General features: G+C 27.8%; 1 protein-coding gene across 12 annotated transcripts in view; it reads right to left on the bottom strand.

Moving 5' to 3' along the window:
- Positions 1–1,698: 1,698 nt before the first annotated feature.
- The window catches only part of LOC101235714 (leucine-rich repeat and guanylate kinase domain-containing protein), an 87,822-nt gene continuing 67,752 nt past the window's right edge, over positions 1,699–21,768 (bottom strand). For 5 of the 12 annotated variants that reach the window (XM_065817248.1, XM_065817251.1, XM_065817250.1 and 2 more), the window contains 9 exons: positions 17,751–17,831; positions 16,123–16,209; positions 14,211–14,317; positions 13,994–14,110; positions 13,812–13,908; positions 6,781–6,894; positions 6,585–6,656; positions 2,962–3,085; positions 1,699–1,885 (listed from right to left, as the gene is read on the bottom strand). In XM_065817248.1, the coding sequence (XP_065673320.1) occupies positions 1,755–1,885; positions 2,962–3,085; positions 6,585–6,656; positions 6,781–6,894; positions 13,812–13,908; positions 13,994–14,110; positions 14,211–14,317; positions 16,123–16,209; positions 17,751–17,831 (930 nt within the window). In that variant the 3' untranslated portion in view covers positions 1,699–1,754. The remainder of the gene's footprint in view (positions 1,886–2,961; positions 3,086–6,584; positions 6,657–6,780; positions 6,895–13,811; positions 13,909–13,993; positions 14,111–14,210; positions 14,318–16,122; positions 16,210–17,750; positions 17,832–21,768) is intronic. The other 7 variants (XM_065817249.1, XM_065817252.1, XM_065817255.1 and 4 more) reach the window with 3 other exon arrangements.

Genomic DNA, 21,768 nt, shown 5'->3' with positions numbered 1-21,768 from the left:
ACTAAATGAACCTTCGATTACCACTCTTATTTCAGATAAAAATCTAATAGAAACGTTAACAAATGTTTATCTTCCAGATGTGCAGCATTTTCCATGCCATATTCAAGGAGTAGAGAGATGCATCAGTTTGTAACCGAAGCTTCAGATCAAGTTTGTGGTTTGCCTAGTAAAGACGGCTTTATTCGTAAAAGACTTGGATCGCGAAAAATAATGCCTTTATTCAACACAAAAAGACAGTTTGAGACAGATCTAAATTAATCAAATAGTTGAACTTTATTACAGCTAAAATTTAAACATTTTCCACTCTATTAAAACTTTAATTTACATTATGGACTGCAAAGCTTGTTTGCCAGAAACTCATGAAACATTGTTTTTTTGTAAAAACTCAGCCCTCTAGCGACAACTGAAGACATTAAAATACTTTCTTGTAAATTGTAACCATTTCTAACTTAGACATAGTGTAATGTTTAAACTCTTTTACAACTCATGCATAAATTTGTTATTTTTATTTTGTAAAATAGGTCAAAAAATGTGTTTTTGTAAGAAAAATAAAACCCTAGAGCAAACTGAAAACGAAAAAAAAAATACAAAAAAATTTGCCGCAATTACATTTTATAGCATTATGCAACTTTTCCGCTCTATTCAAATTTCAAATTCAAAAAAAGATGTTTTTCGATAAACCCTATTCTTTACGCATAAAACTTATAATATAAGTTCATAATATCATGAATAACTTCGTGAAAGGTTAAGATAGAAGCTGTGAGGGTTATTTATAATTGAAAGAAAAATTTTCCTGAGTGAGACAAAAATTAATGGGGCATACTTGTATGTCCTCAAATCAGTCAATTAATGAAAGATGATCTATAGAAAAACATCCATGCTGATTTGGAAAAATCAGCATGGTAATTTATTATAAAAGTAACTTAACTTTATTGGAAATCGCCACTATAAAAGTATTGTCGCGGAGCTGTTGTCTGCTTTTAAACTTTGAGCTGTAATATATCGTTTATGTTAAAGTTGCAATATGTAATAATCTGAATGTTGGCGATCAATATGTAACAATCTAAATGTTAGCGTTCAGTATGTAACAATCTAAATGTCGACGTTCAATATGTTACAATCTAAATTCGATCTAATATTTGGATTTAACAATTATAACGAGTGGTTGTTTCCACATGAGAGGAGTGTGAAGTTTCGTGGTAGTTTATAAAACATACATTATTTGACTTCAAAAAATTGTATCCAAAATTACAGTATATTAAAGTAAATTTAAAAAAACTGTTGATAACCTTAATGCAAAATGTATTGAGAGGAAACTCGAAGATATTATAATGTAATACATTAGCTAAATAAATCATACAAGTTAAAATGTTTCGTCAAACAGATTTTTTAACATAAGAAATAGTTACAAAAATAAACAAGAAAATCAGATAGAAGTTAAAGAAGTTAAAAATTTTTGGGTCACTATTTTAAATAATTTTATTACCAAACAAATTTTAAGTAGCGTTATATATATATATATATATATATATATATATATATATATATATAGATATATATATATATATAAACACACACACACACACACACACACACAAGTATATACATATATATATATACACACACACGCACATATATATACATATATACACACATATATATATATATACAAACATAGCGTAGTCTGAACAAATTACGTTGCTAATATATTCTTCTTTTTCAATCAACAAAAAAGTACACAACAAGATTTATTATTAGAAAGCTGTTTTGTTGCAATCAATTTCCTTGGAAAGAGTCTTTCCTAATGGAGCGTTACTTGCAAAATCTAGCTCAAACAATTCACAAACTGCACTTTTTAGTAGACGGTAACGTTCATTAAAATCATCTAAAATAAAATCATTACATTTATCAACTAATATTGTTGTGCAAAGAAATGCAGCTGCGGAACTATATTTCATACAATAGATACAGCTGGGGAACTATATTTCCTACAAAAGATACAGCTGAGGAACTATATTTCGTACAAAAGATACAGCTGGGGGACTATATTTTATTTTGCATTCAATTATCTATGTTTTTAATTTTTTGCAAAAAATATTATATATTTAAATATATAAATATAAAAGTGTGAACATATGATGAATGCAAGGTGTTTTTAAAATAAATCAGCTTATAATATTGTTACTTTTATCATAAATAGCAAAACAATCTTTAGAACAAAAGTATACTTTATATATTTATGTGACATTGTTTACTGTAATAAATATTTTAAAGCAAACTTAATTACAAATTATTTACATCCGATTTTAACAAAAATATTCAGCTGTTGCTTTTGTCAATGTATTTAAATATTTTCAGCATTAAAAACTGCTTTCACATAATTGCAATTAACACCTGATAACAAACTTTGAGTTTGTAGCGAAATTTCTTATTATTTAAGACCGCAGTATTAGTCTCGTTTATTTCCGGGTAGATCCGAGTTTTGCCAATCTAACCTCGAAGATCAAACTGCTTGTTGTCTGCAGTCATCTTTTTTCAGTTGCTTTTTTTTATCTTTATTACGAACTGCATTTCGTGCAGGAAATTAACAACGTAAGTTTTTTCTTTTTCTTTAGCAACTATTATATTTTACGATATAATCAAAATTGGAAAAAAAATTTGTTATTTTTTAAATCTTACTCTATTTCGTAAAAAATGTGCTCTCAAGTTCTTTTATTTTTTCCTACAAATTTTTTTTTGCGTTTTAGAAAAAAGTACAACTTAGTAAATAAGTTGTTCTTCGTAAATTGCTATAAAAATAAATGATAAATTTGTACTAAATTTAGATCTGTACGAAGTATAATACTCCAGTTATACTCTACCACGTTTGCTAACGAGATATAAAATAAATTAAAAAAAAAAAACTTTATAATTACACGTTTAATTATATTTTATTGTATTTTTTAGAAAAGATATGAACACCTGTAACAATAACTGTATCAAAAAACCCTGGATGGTTTTGGTAAAATTCTATATAATCATCAGATTGTTGCAAGGACAATTCGCTATATTCTAAATTTGTGTCATGCAAAATTGAGTTGCGTTTCTAAACAATAAAAAAATAAATATTTATAAAATTTATATTGCAATCATGCAAAAAGCATGATTTGCAATATAAATTATAATAACTAAGATTTAAAGAAATATAAAAATTGAAAATTATAACAGGTCTGAAATATATAATAAACAAGTTTTGAGTTTTTTTCAAATTTGATAACTTAGCTGAAAATAAAAACAAAATAGTGATTGTTAAAAATAGTCTGGGAATATGTTTAGGTAGTTATTCTGCTCAAGTAGGACATGCCAGGTCCTTCTTTGCCAAATTCTGCTGTAGCATTTACAGCAGATTGTTTGTTAACTTTTTCTTGAATTTATTTAAGTTAATAGCTGACACAGTAGCGATTTCGTTAGTAAAGAGGTATTCCCTTTCAATATAATATTTAACCACTTCAGGTTCAAGTTGGTATAATGCGGACCCTTAAATGTAAAATTGTAATATGACGAAAGCTTAACCCTTAAATGCAAACTTGTAATATGAGGATCAAACTAGTATAATGCGGACCCTTAAATGTAAACTTGTAATATGACGAGAGCTTACATCATAGAGACTGTGCATCTTGGCAAAGATGTGGAGCCTCTTTGATAAAATCAAGGTATGACGTGTAAAGTAGACGAAAGTGTTTTGTAGTTAGGCTACAGAAGATTTTTTAAAGTTTAACAAGAATCATGATTGATATGTGGCTTTTTCTAACCGAGCTTGTGTTCAATTACTTTCAATTATTCTTCAGATAGTTCGAGCTTTAACTACATTGTCATCTTATTCTACAACTAAAGAATCTCCTTACTGTTGTACTTCATACTAAAGCTAATTTTTTATGATTTTCTCAATGACGATCCCTAAGTTATAGTCTTTTATCCATATGCAAATGAACTTCTTATATCACCTCTTAATTTCGGAAAAACACACAATTTTATTCCTTCTCATAAACTCCGATTTTAGCCTGATTTTTCTCCATGATTTTCTGTCCAGTGCAGCAGATATTTTCAATTGTAATTAATTTTTCCACTTTTTTCAAAAGATAACGTCTAGTACTAAACTTCACTATAGTTAGTATATCAAATCTCATATTTCATTTCAGAAGTTAGGCTTCAGAGATTTTTAGAAATATTTAACTATTAATAAAAGTTCATTTAAAAATCAAACTCTCTTGGATTCATCATTCTTCCATCATTATTATTCTTTTGTTCTAAATCTTATTAACTCTCCAAGTCTAAACTGTTTGCAAAAAAATTTCCTGTGTTTTTTGTGGCATTTTTATGGTATTTAAAGTGCTCCAAGAAATCTTTACAGTTTTTTCACAGAGCACCGGGGGAGATCATTTTCGTGGGAGATCATATAACTGGGACGTCCACGCCTCCTTTCCTAACAATATCGCTTATCTGGCAAGAGCCGACATCGAACCACAGCATCCTTTAATTAATTGTAATTCCTGACATCCTTGCCAAACAAGTTAAACCATTAGGAATCGTCCATAAAGTACGTGCGCTTTTTTTTCGTCCCCCCCCCCCCGCATTTTGCAATACGCTTCTTTGAGTACCGTCCACCTCCCTAAAGGTATCGACGCTTTTAACCTATTTATCTAACATTTTATGATATTTTTTTTTAATTTAGTGTCTCCTTTCTTTCATAATTGACCCATTGCCATCCCATCTCATATACGCCATTTGCAGACCCCCACTTCTCCACCCGAGCGTACGTACTTTATGGACGATCCCTTATTAGAGCACTATTGTTTCGAACTTATTTCTCAATAGACTGTTCTACAGTTTGTGACCCAAAAAATTTTTTTTGCTACAGTGTTGGAACAGCTCCAAAAAAGAAAAAAAAAAAATGCTTGAAAGAAATTTGTATTTTTTCATAATCTGATTATAAGTAATGATCTTTTATGAAGTTAATTGGAAATGATTAGTATAAATACATCTAAGTTTAGACATATATAAATCTCTACAAAATACATCAATAGCCTGATAATTTGAACCTAACGTTGATTTAACGTTGATAAACAAAAGTTGAAAAAAACTTTCATTCTAAACGTTAAATCAGCGTAAATTCAACGTTAGGTTTCAACGTAAGTTCAACGTTATTTCAACGTTATTTCAACGTTTTTTGACGGCTGGGTAGTTTATTGCAAATGATCTCCGGAGAAGAATAGATTATTGGTACAACTAATATAATAAGTTTTGAACTTTAGATTTAGGATTGTGGACCTTGGATTCAGGAAATAAATTCTTATCCAACTGGAATTTGTGAAGACTGCAAAATAAATCTATTTTTAATCAGAAAAATAAGGCTATCAACAAAGCTATATAGAATTCCTAGTTAAATCATCAAGTTAAAAAGTTGGAAAAAAATAAAGATGGTAATTGCTTCTGTACTATTTTTTGCCTGCAACAGGAACTTTTTCTAAATCTTCCTATAAAGATGTAGTTAGGAATCATTAAAAAAAACGAGAAATTTGTTTTGCTTAAACACTATCAAATGCAGTCAAATAGTAAGTCCTGGAATTAATTCCTTTTGCAAAAAAAAAAAAAAAAAAAAAGACAACTGTTTAAAACCTCTGAACCTATCTTTTTAAAAATGATGTATTTGCAAGGATTTTATTTGATTAAAAGCATAACCAGATTGCATTTCCAGAAGCAGAAGATCCTTTTTGTTAATGCTTCAAAGATAAAAATTGTCTATAAATGTCTAGGTAAATTAAGAGTTATTATTATTGAAATATATTTATATTGAAAGAATACAATACCTTTTAATGTATTAAAGAAAACAATACCTTTTAATGTATATATTATTTCAAATATGTGAAATATATTATTTCAAATATGTTTATAGTAATAATAGTATGTAAAAGATTTTGTTTGAATTTTTAAATTAAAATTTATGCACCTGTGTGTCAATGGAGACAAAATATTTTTTTGCATTTAAAATAGGATTCCATCAAGTACAAAATAATTGCAACACAATTTTTCCGTATTTTTTTTGCGCATATTCATCAAAAAATATTTTGCAAAATATGATCATCAGAGCACAGAAACAAAAATACCATAAAAACATATTGTGGCAGAGAAAAGTTAATTAAAAAAAAAAAAAATATTTTACTTTAAATAGGATCATAATTATGTTTTAAATTAAAAATAAATTGGGGTTATTAATTCCTTCTCAACGTTTTTAATCTTATGTCAATCTAACTAGAAAAAAAAAAGATTTAAAAACCTCTCAAAATAAACAGTGTTCTTTACTCATAATAGTTTAACAAGTCTGATTCACTTTCCCCCACCTGCTAAAACATCATATGTCACTTATAATTTTTAAAAACTGTCGATACCACACTAATCCTTACAACTTCCACCCAATAAATTCTCTTACTTTTATTAGCAATCTTTTTGAGCCTCTAATTAATCAAAATCTGATGTATTATGTATATTCAAAAGTTTACGTTCACTTAGTAACTCTAATATCAATTAATAATAAAGGAAAAAAAAACCTTTACTTGATCATCAGGTAATAACAGAATGTATCTTGGCTGAAATTGAGAATATTTAAAGCCAAAAACACCCTAAAATTAATTTGAATCTGCTAGAAAAAATAAACAACGTTTGTGTTTACCAAAATAAAATCTTGAAACGCAAACTAAGTTAAACCAAGCAACAATAGAACCAAACTTGTAAAAACTTATTTACCTCTAAAGATAATGTGAGGATGCAAATAAGATGATCCTTTGCTATATTTTCAATTTCACTTAATGATGTACCAAAAGAATAACCATCAATTAAACAGGTTTGTATAAAATCACCCTAAACAAACAATGAGTTCATTTGTGATTAAACCTACTTTATTATTTATTATTATATGCTATTTATGAGGCAATAATATATATAATTGTTTGTATACTTTTAAAACATTAATTCTATACAATTTTCATTTAAATAGAGTAAATAAAAAAACTGTTGACTTAATAACTTTTCATATAACAAGCCTATTAAAAATAAATTTCATATTGTAAGTATATCCCCAGCTGCAAGGAGTTCATATAGGAAAAACCCGGATAAACATTAACCATTTATGTAATAATACATATAAAAGATCTAGTTAATTTGACTTTACATATATATATATACATACAAATATATACATACATATACATACACACAAATATATACATACATATATATAGACACAAATATATACATACATATATATACACACACACACATATATATATATACATATATATGTATATATATATATATATATATATATATATATGTGTATATATATATATACATATATAAATATATATATATATATATATATATATATATTTATATATATATATATGTATATGTATATACATATATGTATATATATGTATATATATATACATATATAAATATAAAAATATGTCTAAATATAAATATATAAACATATATATATATATGTATATATATATATATGTATGTATATATTTATATGTATATATATGTACAGATCTTAGGTCAAATTAATTAGATCTTACTATAATGGGCACTGCTCTAAAGGGCTAGCATCTCTTGTGCCATATTCTAAAATTGTGTTACTCGTCATTCTATTAGGTCTCATCCTTTTACTGTGACTGTTCCTAAGTGCTCTAAAAATTCTCATTCGTTCAGTTTTTTCCTTGAACATCAGTTCTTTGGAATATGCTTCCTTTATCTTGTTTTCCTGATTCATATAATTTACAATACTTTAAGTTGCCTGTCAATTGTTATCTTGCTCTATAAACCTCATATTTTTCTCTCCCAGCAACTTTTTCTGTTCCAGTAACAGTAACTCTAATAGAGGTTGCTTGCAGCCAAGCTGGAAGTAAAAAAAAACAAAAAAACACGACAAAAACAAGTGAAAAAAAACATAATGTTTTTAGGTTTTTTTCTTTTAATATATTTGTAAAAACACTAAAAACAAAAAATAACAACAAATTATATTAAAAAAAAAAACTAAGAAAAATTTAAGAGTATGTAGTCAGATCAGGTTTTCCTGCTACTGCTATTGTCATGTCAGGTTATCCTGCTACTGGCAACATGTAACCCAGTACAACCTGCTTCATATCCTGCTGCCTTGTAGGATACGCCTTTTTAGGCAAAGGCTAGGAGATGCCAACTCCGACTTAAAACACTTTACTCAACCATCAGCCTTGGGACTCTTAGTTGAGTAAAGGCTAGAGTTGGTGTCTCAATAAAAACACACTTCTTGGGCAGATATTAAATGCATCTGGCTACTGTCTTGTATAAGGCCTCCTAGGCAAAGAATTAAGGGGTAAACAGATTCTATCTGTTGACCAACCTAGCACCCCTTCTTCATCTATTAGGCTGGCGCAGATGTATTTATAATACATTGTTTCCAGTTTAGGATGTTAAATGCTGGATCTTTTTGACTCAATGCATGGGATTTGCTTGTGTCTCTATTTTTATGACTAGGCAACTTATTCTATTATCTCCTAATGTGAGGGTACAGCTCTAAAACTCAGTTTTATGATTCTGAGGCCGGCTGGTAGTCAGGTTTCCCAAACTCTGTGGTAGCTCTCAGAGGGGCTGATTCCATCAACAGCTGAAAAATATCAAAGTATTAACAGTGCCATGTTGCGCATGGATGTTGTCCCTGTTCGTACTTTAGATGTGCATTGTTGAGGCCATATTTGGAGTCCTTTGTTACGGCTTAGGGCTTATAAATAGTAATGAGGCAATTGGTTGGGCTATTAAACAGTGTACTGAGTATTATCTATGCTTTGAGTCAAGTTCTTTAAAAAATTTAAAATGACTAAAGTAACAAAAACTGTAAAACACAAAAAACCATCATCATCACCAAGTTCTCATTCACTAATATTCGTGGTCTTTGAAGTAACTTTTCTTCTGTTGAGTCTTATCTCCAGCAAAGTTCACCAGACCTACTTGCTCTTTGTGAAACTAATTTGAGTTCAGCTGTCTCATCTTGTGATCTAAGTGTTGATGGTTAACTTACTTTAATTTGTAAAGACTCCAATAGTCACATGTTTGGCCTGGGCATTTACATTCATAAGAACTCACACATTTATTATGAAACTAGGTTTGAATCAACAGACTATTCTTTTATATGCTTTCGTTTAGCACCACTTCACTCTATTGCCTTTCTCTTTATTCTCCTTCATCTCAAGACTGCACTCTTTTCGATGTTATTTCTAATCAAATTAACCGAGCCCTCTCTCTTTATCCATCAGCCAATATCGTTGTTGTTGGTGACTTTAATGGCCATCACAAAGAATGGCTTGGCTCTAGTGTCAGTGACTCTGCAGGCATTAAAGCCCACAACTTTAGCCTTTCTCAATCCCTAACTCAAATAGTCAACCTTCCAAATCGCTTTCCAGACAACCCGAATCATTCATCTTCTCTACTCGACTTATGTCTTGTTTCTGATCCAAGTCATTGCTTAGTTTCTCTACATTCACCCTTAGGTGAATGTGGAGAAACTGAGCACTGACTTGGATAGGTGCTTCTGATCACAGTGACTTGGATAGGTGCTTCTGATCACAGTTTAATCTCTCTAAAACTATTACCTCATTCTTCTTCATCATCTGAATCCCCCTATCATCGTACCTCTTACAACTCTCTTAAAGCTGACTGGGACTTTTTCTGTGATTTTCTTCGGGATGGCCATTGGGTAGAAATCTTTCATCTTCCTGTTGACAAATGTGCTTCTTACATAACTTCGTGGATTCAGGCTGGCATGGAATCTTTTATTCCCTCTCTACAAATCCAGGTCAAGCCTTACTCTTCTCCATGGTTTTCTTTGTATTGTGCTGCTGCAATTGCCAATCAAAACTGTTACTTCCATATCTATTCCCGCTATTCTCAGGTCATAAAATCTCGTATTTCATCACAAAAACTTGGCTCTCGTGACATATTTAATAGTAAATAATCTTTAATAGTATCAATAATAAGGGCAAATCTGTTATTTCGCCTCTCTTGTATGGTTCAGACTTTGTCACCTTTTCTAAAGACAAAGCTGAATTGTATGCTAAGAACTTTTCATCAATATCATCTCTTGATTCCACTAATTGCATTCTACCTGATATAGCTGTCAAACAGGTTGATCCATTGCTCGTATCACTCGAGTTTCTGTATTTAAAGTGACTTCTTGCTAAGATTCTTCTACAGCTTGTGGCTCGGACAACATACCTGTTATTGTGCATTAGGTAAAGGTGGAGAGGTTAAGGTTATCGTTCTTGACATTTCTAAAGCTTTTGATAAAGTTTGGCATGTTGGTCTTCTGCATAAGCTTTCTTCTTATGGTGTATCTTGTAACATCTTTAAGATTATTGAATTCTTCCTTTCCAGTCATAGTATAAAAGTTTTCCTGGATGGACAGCACTCTTCTTCTTATTCTGTAACTTCAGGGATTCCTCATGGTTCTATCCTTTTCCCTATACTCTTTTTAATTTACATTAACGATCTTCCAGATATTCTCACATCTAAGGTGGCATTTTTTACTGATGATACTACCATTTATTCTTGTCATGATAAGAAACCAACACTCTCTGATTGCTTGGAGGGGGCATTTGAGCTTGAAAGGATCTCACTTCTGCTACAGCATGGGGCTCACAATGGCTGGTGAACTCTAACTCAGATAAAATCAATTTTTTTCAGCCAATTGTTATCGCAATAACTTAGATCTTCCTATATTTATGAGCGGTAATGTACTCGATGAGTCATCTATCCATCATCCTCTTACATCTGATCTTTCTTGGAAATTATTATATTAACTCTTACTTCTGATCTTTACAAATACTATAATGGACACTGCTCGAAAGAGCTAGCTTCTCTTGTGCCATCTCCTCTAAGAACAAGGCCGCTGAGCGGAGAAACAAGTTGAGCGTAGTACTACCAGAGATGTGGGGGGAATCGAATTTGGAACCTCTCGCTTATGAAATGAGTGCTCTACCACTACACCACTACCGCATTATTGGATCTTTTTGAGCATCTAGCTAGAAGATGTATTGCTTGCTTCTGCCGTACAATTACCTTGTCGATGGAATCAAATGTATTTCAAGTGTGTTTTTGTAGGTATATTGTTTGATACGGCCATTATACAGCTAACAAAAACCAAGGCCTTTGTGAAAAAAATATCCTCATATGCCTACTAAGCTTCCACCACCTCGTCACCTTGCTTGTAAATAGCGCTTGCAATATTTCTCAGTTGCAAATCTTTTAACTTATATTCTTCCATTGTGGTTCACAATCTGAAAATTTGACTCATTGGTCCAAATCACTTTTGCCCAATCTTCAACTGCCCAATGCAAACGTTCTTTGCACCATTTTTGCCTTTTGAGTCGGTCCATTATTAAGACCCAATACCTTTTTTTGCTAATATTCTTCTAACAAGTTCTGTGCTTACATTTTGATTAGAAAAGGATTGGTCGAGTATTTGAGTTAGCTTTTTATCGCTGAGCCTAAAATTTTTTCTACTGGTTCTGAATATACTACTTTTGTCACGGTCAATAAGCTTCAGTGGTCTTCCAGAACGAGGCATGTCAACGGTATTACCAGTTAGCTCCCAGGTTTTCAATATTTTTTGCACGCAAAAATCAGAAACACCCAAAAGTTTACTAATTTCAAGGTTGTTATGATTCTTTGATTTGACCAGTCAAATAACTTGCCATTTAATGCTCTCTGACACTGCTTTTCTACCCATTTGCAAGCGAATTGAAATTTAAAATATTGCAGTTATTTTTTAGATTTTGCAATTAAAATATTTTTTTGTAATTTTAAAATTATTATTTTTATTCATGAGAACTCTTTATATTTATAATTTATAGTGGTAATTAAGAATAATAATTAGTTACCGAGTGTGAAAAATGTATAATTAATTAACTCGATTAAACTTTTGCCATCAGTAAAATACATTGTATAACATTTAATTAGTTTCACGGAAGTAGTGTAGTATGTGTGAATATTTTTTTTGTCTATTCTATCGATACAAACATAAATAGCAAAATACAAAAATAATAAACTTAAAATTTATATCCTTTAAACTTTAATGTTAGAACAACTGGAACGTAGTTATGAAAAAATCTTGATTAAACTTTTGTTTAAACACAAAAAGTTTAATCTCGATTAAACTTTTGTGCATAGCTGTATATATATATATATATATATATATATATATATATATATATATATATATATATATATAATATATATATACACACACACACACACACATATATATAAAGATACACACACACACACACACACACACACACACACACACACACACACACACATATATATGTAAATATGCAGGCCTCGGTGGAAAGCAAGAGCTTTTATTGAGCTGAGAATTTATGGCTCTTGCAAAAGTTAAAATTTTTCATAAATATAAACCACATTCTTTTATTCTCTTTTTTTTAGATATTGATTAGAAAAAATAAAAAATATTTGTGCAAACAACAAATAATAAAAAAGACAAATTTTGAGTTTCAGATTGACTTTTTTTGCTTGCAAATTGCGATAGCTTATTTATTTTGCATAACAGTTTCTGATTTTTTTTGCAGTGCAGATTATATTTTAACAAGTAAACAACTTGTTGACTTTACAATATATGTTATTTTACAATTGCTTTGTTTTTAATAGAGCTTTTTAGTATTATAAATGTGAATATAAATATTGCACAACTATGATGTAAAGTTGTAGTAGGAATTTTTTTTTCTTTTTAAACAAAGATATTCAGTGCAGAGACATTTTTTTCCCTAAAATCCTTTGTGTGAAATACTGTTTATAAGAGTTGTTTACAAAAGAAAAGTTGTTTTTGTAACTAAGATGAACTAGTCATTTTAAAAATAAACTGCATAATAAAATGCAATGTTTTTTAAAGGCACTGTTATTGCAAAAAAAAAAAAAATTAAAAAAGAGCGCCAATTGAAATGCAAATATTTTAAATTAGATTTGACTAACTAATTGGTTTCTTAAATAAAAAATCAGTTTCTCATAAAAATCCTATTAAGAAAAAATAAATTGATAATATTCTTATAACAAGTATAAAATCAAATTTTGTATTTAATAAGCAATTTATTTAATAATTAAACAGCTTGTGCAAGAACCGAAAGTTATCATAACAAGCTGTTTAGATTAGCTCGCATGGCTCGCCATGATTGTTTTAAGAGAGCTTTTCTCTGTTCTCGAACTCATTTACCCCTGCCTGTATGTGTGTGTGTGTATGTATATATATATATATATATATATATATATATATATATATATATATATATATATATATATATATATATATATATATATATATATATATATATATATTTATACACACATACATATATACTCTTAATACATACATATATACTCATAATACATACATATATAAATCTACACCCACACATTATACATATGAATATAACAATTGATCACACACACATATATATATACATATATAAATTTAATAATTGGACACACACACATATAAACACAGATTTATATATACAAATATAAATATTAATCAATGCACCAATAACTTAAAGGCCTCTATTCAAACATTACCAAACTTTATCTTTTTCAATAATTCTTTCGAGTTATTTCATTATATTAAAAACAAACAATCGAAAACGACTTTTGAGACTTGTGAGGAAGACACAGGACCCAAATTTAACTATAATTTTCACAGAATCCAAAGCTCAAAAAAAAAGGCTAACCTTTAATTTTTTGTTATAAAACTGTTCTTCACTAACATAATGGTATGGCTGTTCTTTATCAATTCTACGAATGATTGGTTTGGTTGAATGAGTTAATCTAGAAATAAAAAGATAAAAAATAACTAAAAATAATACTTAGAAAATTCAATGAGATAATTAATACTTTTTTTCTCCATTCCTACCCAAGCCCAAAACATTTAGGATAATCTTTGTAGAGTGTTCTTGCTAATGATTTTTTTCTAAGACCCTTTTGACCAGCTAAAACAAGAATTGGGTAAGGAAGACCACTTGATAAAACACTGAAAAAAATTATGTCTTGCATTTAAAACAATTAAAAAAAACAAAACAAAAGTTGGTTAAAAAGCAACTAGATAAAAATAACACTAATGTTAAATTGACCTGTGCAATAAGAAAACATCTTGGCAATAGCTTTGCATTGTATTATATGAATGATCTAATGCCGCCAATAACATTTTGCTTGGTTTGAAAAAATTAGAAGCATTCACCTTAAAAAAGTAAAAACTAAAAAGGTCTTTACAACTTGAACAGCTCTATTAGAATATCAATACCATCTATTATGGTTAACTCAATTTTTGTTTATTTGTTCAGGGTATAAATGTAGTTAATCATTTGCATTTTTAGTTATAAACATATATCATTTTTATACAAGTGTAATTGTATCCAAACTTAATTTTTTTTAGGATTAAATTTTTTTTATATCATAGTTATACCAATGTATGAATTAATTAATATCTGTGCATAATTAAATTGTTAATATCTATGCATAAATTAATTTGTTGATATTTATGCATAAATTAATAAATAAATTTATCAGCAATATTGTTGTAAAAATAAAATTTATATTTTATAATATAAACACAACAGAAAACTGAGTAGATTTAGAATACAATAGGTATCGTTGAATGAAAAAGATTAACTGAGTACAGATGACTCTTGATATCCTGAATACTTGACATTGCAAACTTTAGTGTATATCAAACTTTGTGTATATCTGTCTTTGAACATTACTCATTAGCTATAAAATCTTCTTGATATATTTTCTGCTTGATATTTTTTTTGCTTGATATTTTGAACCTGAATATTTCAATCTTTTTGTTTCTCAAGCAATATTTTTGGTCTTTGGACAATATTCTCTTGCTATTTTGCAACAATTAGCTTGAATTCTTCAAGCTGATTGTTGCAAAATTTTGCATCTGTGTATCAAGGCTGTCAATAATAATCAAACCCTGTAAAAATTTCAATTATTCAAGCAATGAAAGATCTTTTCTTCTTGAAATGCTGTGTTGAAGGAGACTGTCACCAATTGTTTTAAAAATCTGGTATTAGCAACACAAACTGGCAGATGGCAGAAGCTAATGATGATTGATGGAAATTTTGGGCATAAGAACTAGACAATTTGCAAGAATTAGGTCCATTTCATTGGCTTAGGTTGCAATGTAGTAATCACTTGTTCACTAATTACTGATACTGATATTACTAAGATTAAAAGATCTTTGGAAAACAATTATGACGAAGTTGAAGATAGTGTTAACTAAGGTATAGACAATAAATTCTTACCATGCCAATCTGATATTTAATTAGAAGATGATTTTGAAAAAGCCCAAAATATCTCTAGCAATGAGACTTAATGATCTAAGATGGAAAAGATAGGTAATTCAAAGCAATGCCAGGTAACAGATTTTTTCAAAAAGTTGTAGCTTTTGTTGTTAGTAATATTTGTCAGATAAGGTGTTTTTAGTAAAAGTCGGGTAATTTTATTTTCTTAATATTTTGAACTCTTGGTATATTAAATAAATTTTCCTGGTCCCCTGAGAGCTCGAGGTATCAAGAATCAACTGTATTAGAATAATTATAACAATTAGTATAAACAAGATATAATTATTTATTGATTGATTTTCTTTATAAAAAGTTTCTGATTCCTCTAAATTAAAAACAATAAAATCTTTATCAGCATTTTAAACTAAACTATTCTTAATATTTCGTTTTAAATAACTTTTTATATTATAAAATTGCTTGTATTAAAATTCTTTATACTATTTAAAAACAAATTTTATTTTACCATTTAAAAAAAAATTTGTTGACAGATTTATAACTTCACACAAACTATTTTTGAGATGATAACTTATTGTATAATAACTTTAACAAATTGCATAATAGCTTAAACTTATTGCATAACAACTTTAACTTATTGCATAATAACTTTAACTTATTGCATAATAACTTTAATAGAAACTGAAATATTAGACAATTTAACTACAAAAGTTACAAAATTAAAAAAAATTAGAAAAACCTTTTCCTCAGTAGATATTGCTTCCAGGTCTAACTCAGAAAGTGTTTGAATTTTAAACAAAACTGATAGCCGATAATTTTTTGATGCCTTTATAAACATTAAAGAAATTTAAAATCGTATTTATTTCAAAAATAAAATTATTTAACTTTTACTAACGTCTGTTCACAAAAAATCCGGACTGATTTCAAATGTACACAAATTGTTCTAAATTTCAAATTTTCGATTCGAAATTTTTAAATTTAATCGGTCAACAACAACAGTTTCATTTTGTGGCAAAATTGAGTTTAAATAATTAATTCAAATAAACATGGAGCATCTAAAAGAGAACGATGTTAGAAATGTGATTGGAAATTTTTATAAACAAAACATAAACAGTGGAAAGAAATTTACAGTGGATCATTTTAAGAAAATGGGAATCGCTAAATCTACAATTTATGACATAATTAAAAGGTCTGAAAATAATTTGCCAATGAATAGAAAAATCGGTTGCGGCAGAAAACCTTTTAAAATTACACCAGAAAAGAGAGAGTCCATGATTGCAAGAGCAGAAGAGAGAATCGGGATTTCGCAAAGAAAATTGGCACTAAAATATAAGATAAGCGTTTCATACGTAAATAGATTATTAAGTATGCATGGACTAAAGTATACCAAAAGAAAAAATGCACCAAAAACAACAGAAAAGCAAGAAATTAAACAAAAGAAAAACTTATTAAAACTTTCAAAAACTTTTTTCAAGCCATCAAATGAGTTTGAAATCATCATGGACGATGAATCTTATTTCTGTGTAAATGGTGCAAATTGTTCACAAAACTCTGGCTACTATACAAAGGATAGTTCTCAAACCGATCCTAACATTAAATTCAACTTCAAAAAAAAATTTGACGAGAAAGTTCTCGTTTGGATTGCAATCAGTCGTTTTGGTCATTCATCGCCTTATTTTGCTGTAAAAAACTGTGCACTGGATGCAAAAACTTATTCTAAAGAATGTATTACAAAAAGACTTCTTCCATTTATAAATTCCAAGCATCAAAACATGAAAATTTTATTTTGGCCTGACGGAGCGAGATGTCATTATGCAAAACACACATTAGAAACTTACAACACTTTAGGTATTAACTTTGTCGACGCTAAAGTTAACCCCCCAAATGTACCGCAGTTAAGGCCAATTGAAAATCTTTGGGCACATTTAAAAGCAAAAGTTTATGGAAATGGATTTACTGCGAAAAATCTTGACCACCTTAAGAATAGAATTCGATTAAAGTTGAAAGAGTTTGATCCAAACTACTTTTTCAACCTAATGGATTCAGTCAAAACTAAAGTTCGAAAAGCCGCTGATTTAGGACCACTTTCGGTTATAAAATAGTTAACAATGTCCAGTCACTCATTTTAGTTAAAATTTTTGTCAAAAATCGATTAATTTTGTATTCAATTAAGAACAATTTTTCATTCCAGAATTTTTGTGAACAGACGTTATTATATATAGAAAAACAATATTATATATATGAAAATACAAAGATAATTGATATAGCTTTTTTATATCACAAAAAGAATTGCCAAATTAAAAAGGGCACAGAATTAGTTACAATGAAAAATTAACCATAAAATTAAATAAAAAGTGATCTTATAACCTGGATTGGATTATCAATAAAATTTAGGTATAGAAGCATTTTTAACTGTTTAATATAATCCAATTGAGATAGATCGCAAATCTAAATTAACCAAAAAAGTATTTATTTAATAATAATACTAGCAACTATAATAACGATTATATATATATATATATATATATATATATATATATATATATATATATATATATATATAAATATATATAATAAATATATATAAATATATATATATATATATATATATATATATAAATATATATAAATATATATATATATATATATATATATATATATATATATATATATATATATAATATATATATATATATATATATATATATATATATATATATACACACACACACACAACTTAGTCACACACACACATATATATATATAATTGATTTTTTGGCAAGATTAAATAAAAATAACTACATAACTTTTACTACTAAAAGTTTCATGCATTTCATTTCAAACAAAAAGATGAAAAATTCAACCACCCTTTCAAAGTATATATGGCAGATAAAAGAAAACTTAAAAATAATACCTCAATTAACCTGGTCAACAATTAAACAAGTCCCCGCCTACAGCAACATAACAAAAAAATGCTTGCTTTGCCATTGCATAATATCATACAAAGGTACGCAAGAATTATTAAATAAAAAAACAGAAATAATATCTAAATGCCGTCACGATAACAAGTTCTTGCTTGACAACCACGAGCCCAAAGATTAAAAAACCAAACCAAAACGCTCGCAAATAGTAACAGTTTTATAATTGTTTTTGAACGTCACGATGTTTATTAAGAGCATATTTTTTAACGAAAAAAACAATGTATTTTTTACATGATGATTGCTAAACACATGAAACTTTTAGTAGTAAAAATTATGTAGTTATTTTTATTAAATCTCATCAAAAAATCAATTATATAGCTCTAATATCATTCATTGAGCACTCTTGCTGAATATATGCTCACAGGAAAATTAAACTTAAAGTTGTTTTATAAAAAAACTTAAAAAAAAAAAAATTACCGAAAAACCTGTAAAAATGCACTTTTTTTATTTTTAGTTGAAAAACTATAGTTATTATGCAATGAAATTCAAAATAATAATTTTTACATAAAACAAATATTATTTTAAAACATTTTATAAAATTTTGCTTCTTTTGAGTACCAGGTTGATCTACTTTTGAAGAATTTTTTTTTCCCAGAATATTAGGGGCCCTAAAATGTTCAAGGGACTAGAAATAACTCTAAAAATATTTTAATTTGGAAATTTTTTGTTAATTCAGTGATATTTTATTATATAGCATATATTTAGAGCTATTACAAGGCAATTTTAAAAAAAATTCTGTTTTTCAATGCACCCTAATATATGTATATATATATATATATATATATATAGATCTATAGTTTGTTGTCTTTGGGAAGAGCAAAAGGAAAAAAGTGATTCTTATGCCAACACATACATCACTTTTAGTTACTTTTGACTTTCGTCCAACATTTGCGTGTTGTCAGAAAGTAAAAACCATTAATTTAATTACAAATTAATCGCTTAATTAATCGCAAATTTAATTGACCAGAATGTTTTTTAAAACATTCTGAATGTTTTTAACAATATAAATAATGTTTTTATTTTTATTTTTTTTATTAAAACGTTTTTATTTTTAATTTTTTTAATAAAATGTTTTTATTTTAATTTTTTTTACTGTAAATCATGCGCGGAGTGTTGCTACAACGACTTTCTTATAGCCTGACTCGCTATGGAATGCTGCTACATCGACTGACAAATAGCCTGACTTGCAACGAAGTGCTGCTACATCTACTATCTTTTAGCCTGACCCGCAAGGGAGTACTGCTACATCGACTGAGGGTTTGGTTGGGGCAGGCAGTCTATCAATTAATAATAAAAAAAAAATCCGGTCTTGCATTTTAACTTTTACTTTTTGTCAACAAAATATGGAAGAAAACTTTCAGACAACAAACTATAGATCTATATATATATATATATATATATATACATATATATATATATATATATATATATATATATATATATATTAGGGTGCATTGAAAAACAGAAATTTTTCAAAACTGTCTTGTAATAGCTCCAAATATATGCAAAATAATAAATTATCACTGGATTTAAAAAATTTTCAGAATAAAAAATATTTTTAGAGGTGCCCCAAGTCCATTAAACATTTACAGGGTCCCTAAAATTTTTGAAAAAAAAGTTTTACAAAAGTAGGTCAACCTGGTACTCAGAAGTTTAAAAATAATTTCTTTCATGTTCATGAAATGATTTATTACATGTTTTACAAAAATAATTTGTTTCATGTTCATGAAATGATTTATTACATGTTTAAAAAAAATAATTTGTTTCATGTTTTATAAAAAGTTCAAAAATAATTTGTTTCAAAAAAAAATTTGTTTCATGCCAAAATTATTATTTGGAATTTTATTGCATTGTATCTATGGTTTTTTAACTAAAAATAAAAAAAGTGTATTTTTACAAGTTTTTAAATAATATTTTTTTTTTATATGTTTTTTCATAAAACAATAATTATTTTCAAACTTTTTATAAAATTTCACTTCTTTTGAGTACCAGGTGGACCTACTTTTGAAGAATTTTTTCCCCCAGAACATGAGGGGCCCTATAAATCTTCTAGAGACTTGGAGCACTTCTAAAAATATTTTTTTTTCGAAATGTTTTGTTAATCTAGTTAGATATTTTATTATATTGCATATATTTAGAGCTATTACAAGATTATTTTTAAAAAATTCTGTTTTTCAATGCACCCTCATATACATAGTTTGCTTTGTTACATAGTAAGATAAAATGTATTACATAATAATGAAAATTAATCTAAAGATTACATAACAGTGTAAAATAAACATTATGTATAATATAAATATATATAAACAATATATTAAAGTTTTCATTTTTTTAAATATTTTATTTAAAAAGAGGTCGCCAACTGTTTATGGATATTTTTATGCCACAGTCATAGTAAAGAAGTACTAGAACATTTTTTATTTGCTTGTACATTAAGTCATAATAGATTTTGAAGTGATCTATATATCTATATATCTATCTATCTATCTATATATATATATATATATATATATAAGGGTTATATATATATATATAAGGGTTATATAAATATATATAAGGGTTATATATATATATATATAAGGGTTATATATATATATATATATATATATATATATATATATATATATATATATATATATATATATATATATATATATATATATATATATATATATATATATATATATATATATATATATATATATATATAAGGGTTTAAACTAGCCTTGTGGAGTCCTGTCAAACACAGTATTCCCAAATGCTCATAAAATTAAAATTCCCAATTTAAAAAATCCCACTCTCCTAACAAAGTTTGGTAATTCATAAATTGAAATTTAATAATTCTCAAAATATATTAATTGTTATTAGATGCTAATAGAATAATAGTTTTTTCACCGGAATTGGAAGGGAAAAATAATCACGTGGGCATGTGCATTATAAATTTTAATTTGTCCAAAGGAAACTATGCATGCTTACTTGATTATTTTTCCCTTTCCTATCCCATTTCTGTTGAAGAGTGGAAACTTCTTGAGAGTTGGGGTTTTCCCAGCAATTTTAGGGGTTTTCTCAGCAACTTATTTGTAAAATTCATTTCTCAAAATTTGCTCATAATTCTTTGCAATGCCTTCCAACAACAGCAAATATTATATAAAAAAAATTAGCAAGAAATAAGGTACGATCTAAAAAAATAACAAATATGTTTGCTTTTAACATCTGCAAATGCTATTTCTTTAAAAGTTTTGCCTATTTTGGCTGAAAATTCAAATTTTTTTTTTTTAATAATCTTCACTTCTAACAAGGCTGCAAGCAACTACTAATTAGAGTTGGAAGTTACTGGAAAAGAAAAGATGAAGTTTGTAGAACAAGATAACGATTGACAGCCGACTTAAAAGATTGTAAATTAT

Source organism: Hydra vulgaris, chromosome 14 (genome assembly GCF_038396675.1).
Source record: "Hydra vulgaris chromosome 14, alternate assembly HydraT2T_AEP".
In the NCBI taxonomy this organism is placed as follows: domain Eukaryota; kingdom Metazoa; phylum Cnidaria; class Hydrozoa; order Anthoathecata; family Hydridae; genus Hydra; species Hydra vulgaris.
Note: the sequence above shows the minus strand (reverse complement) of the source record. Positions and strands in the feature narration are given on the sequence as shown.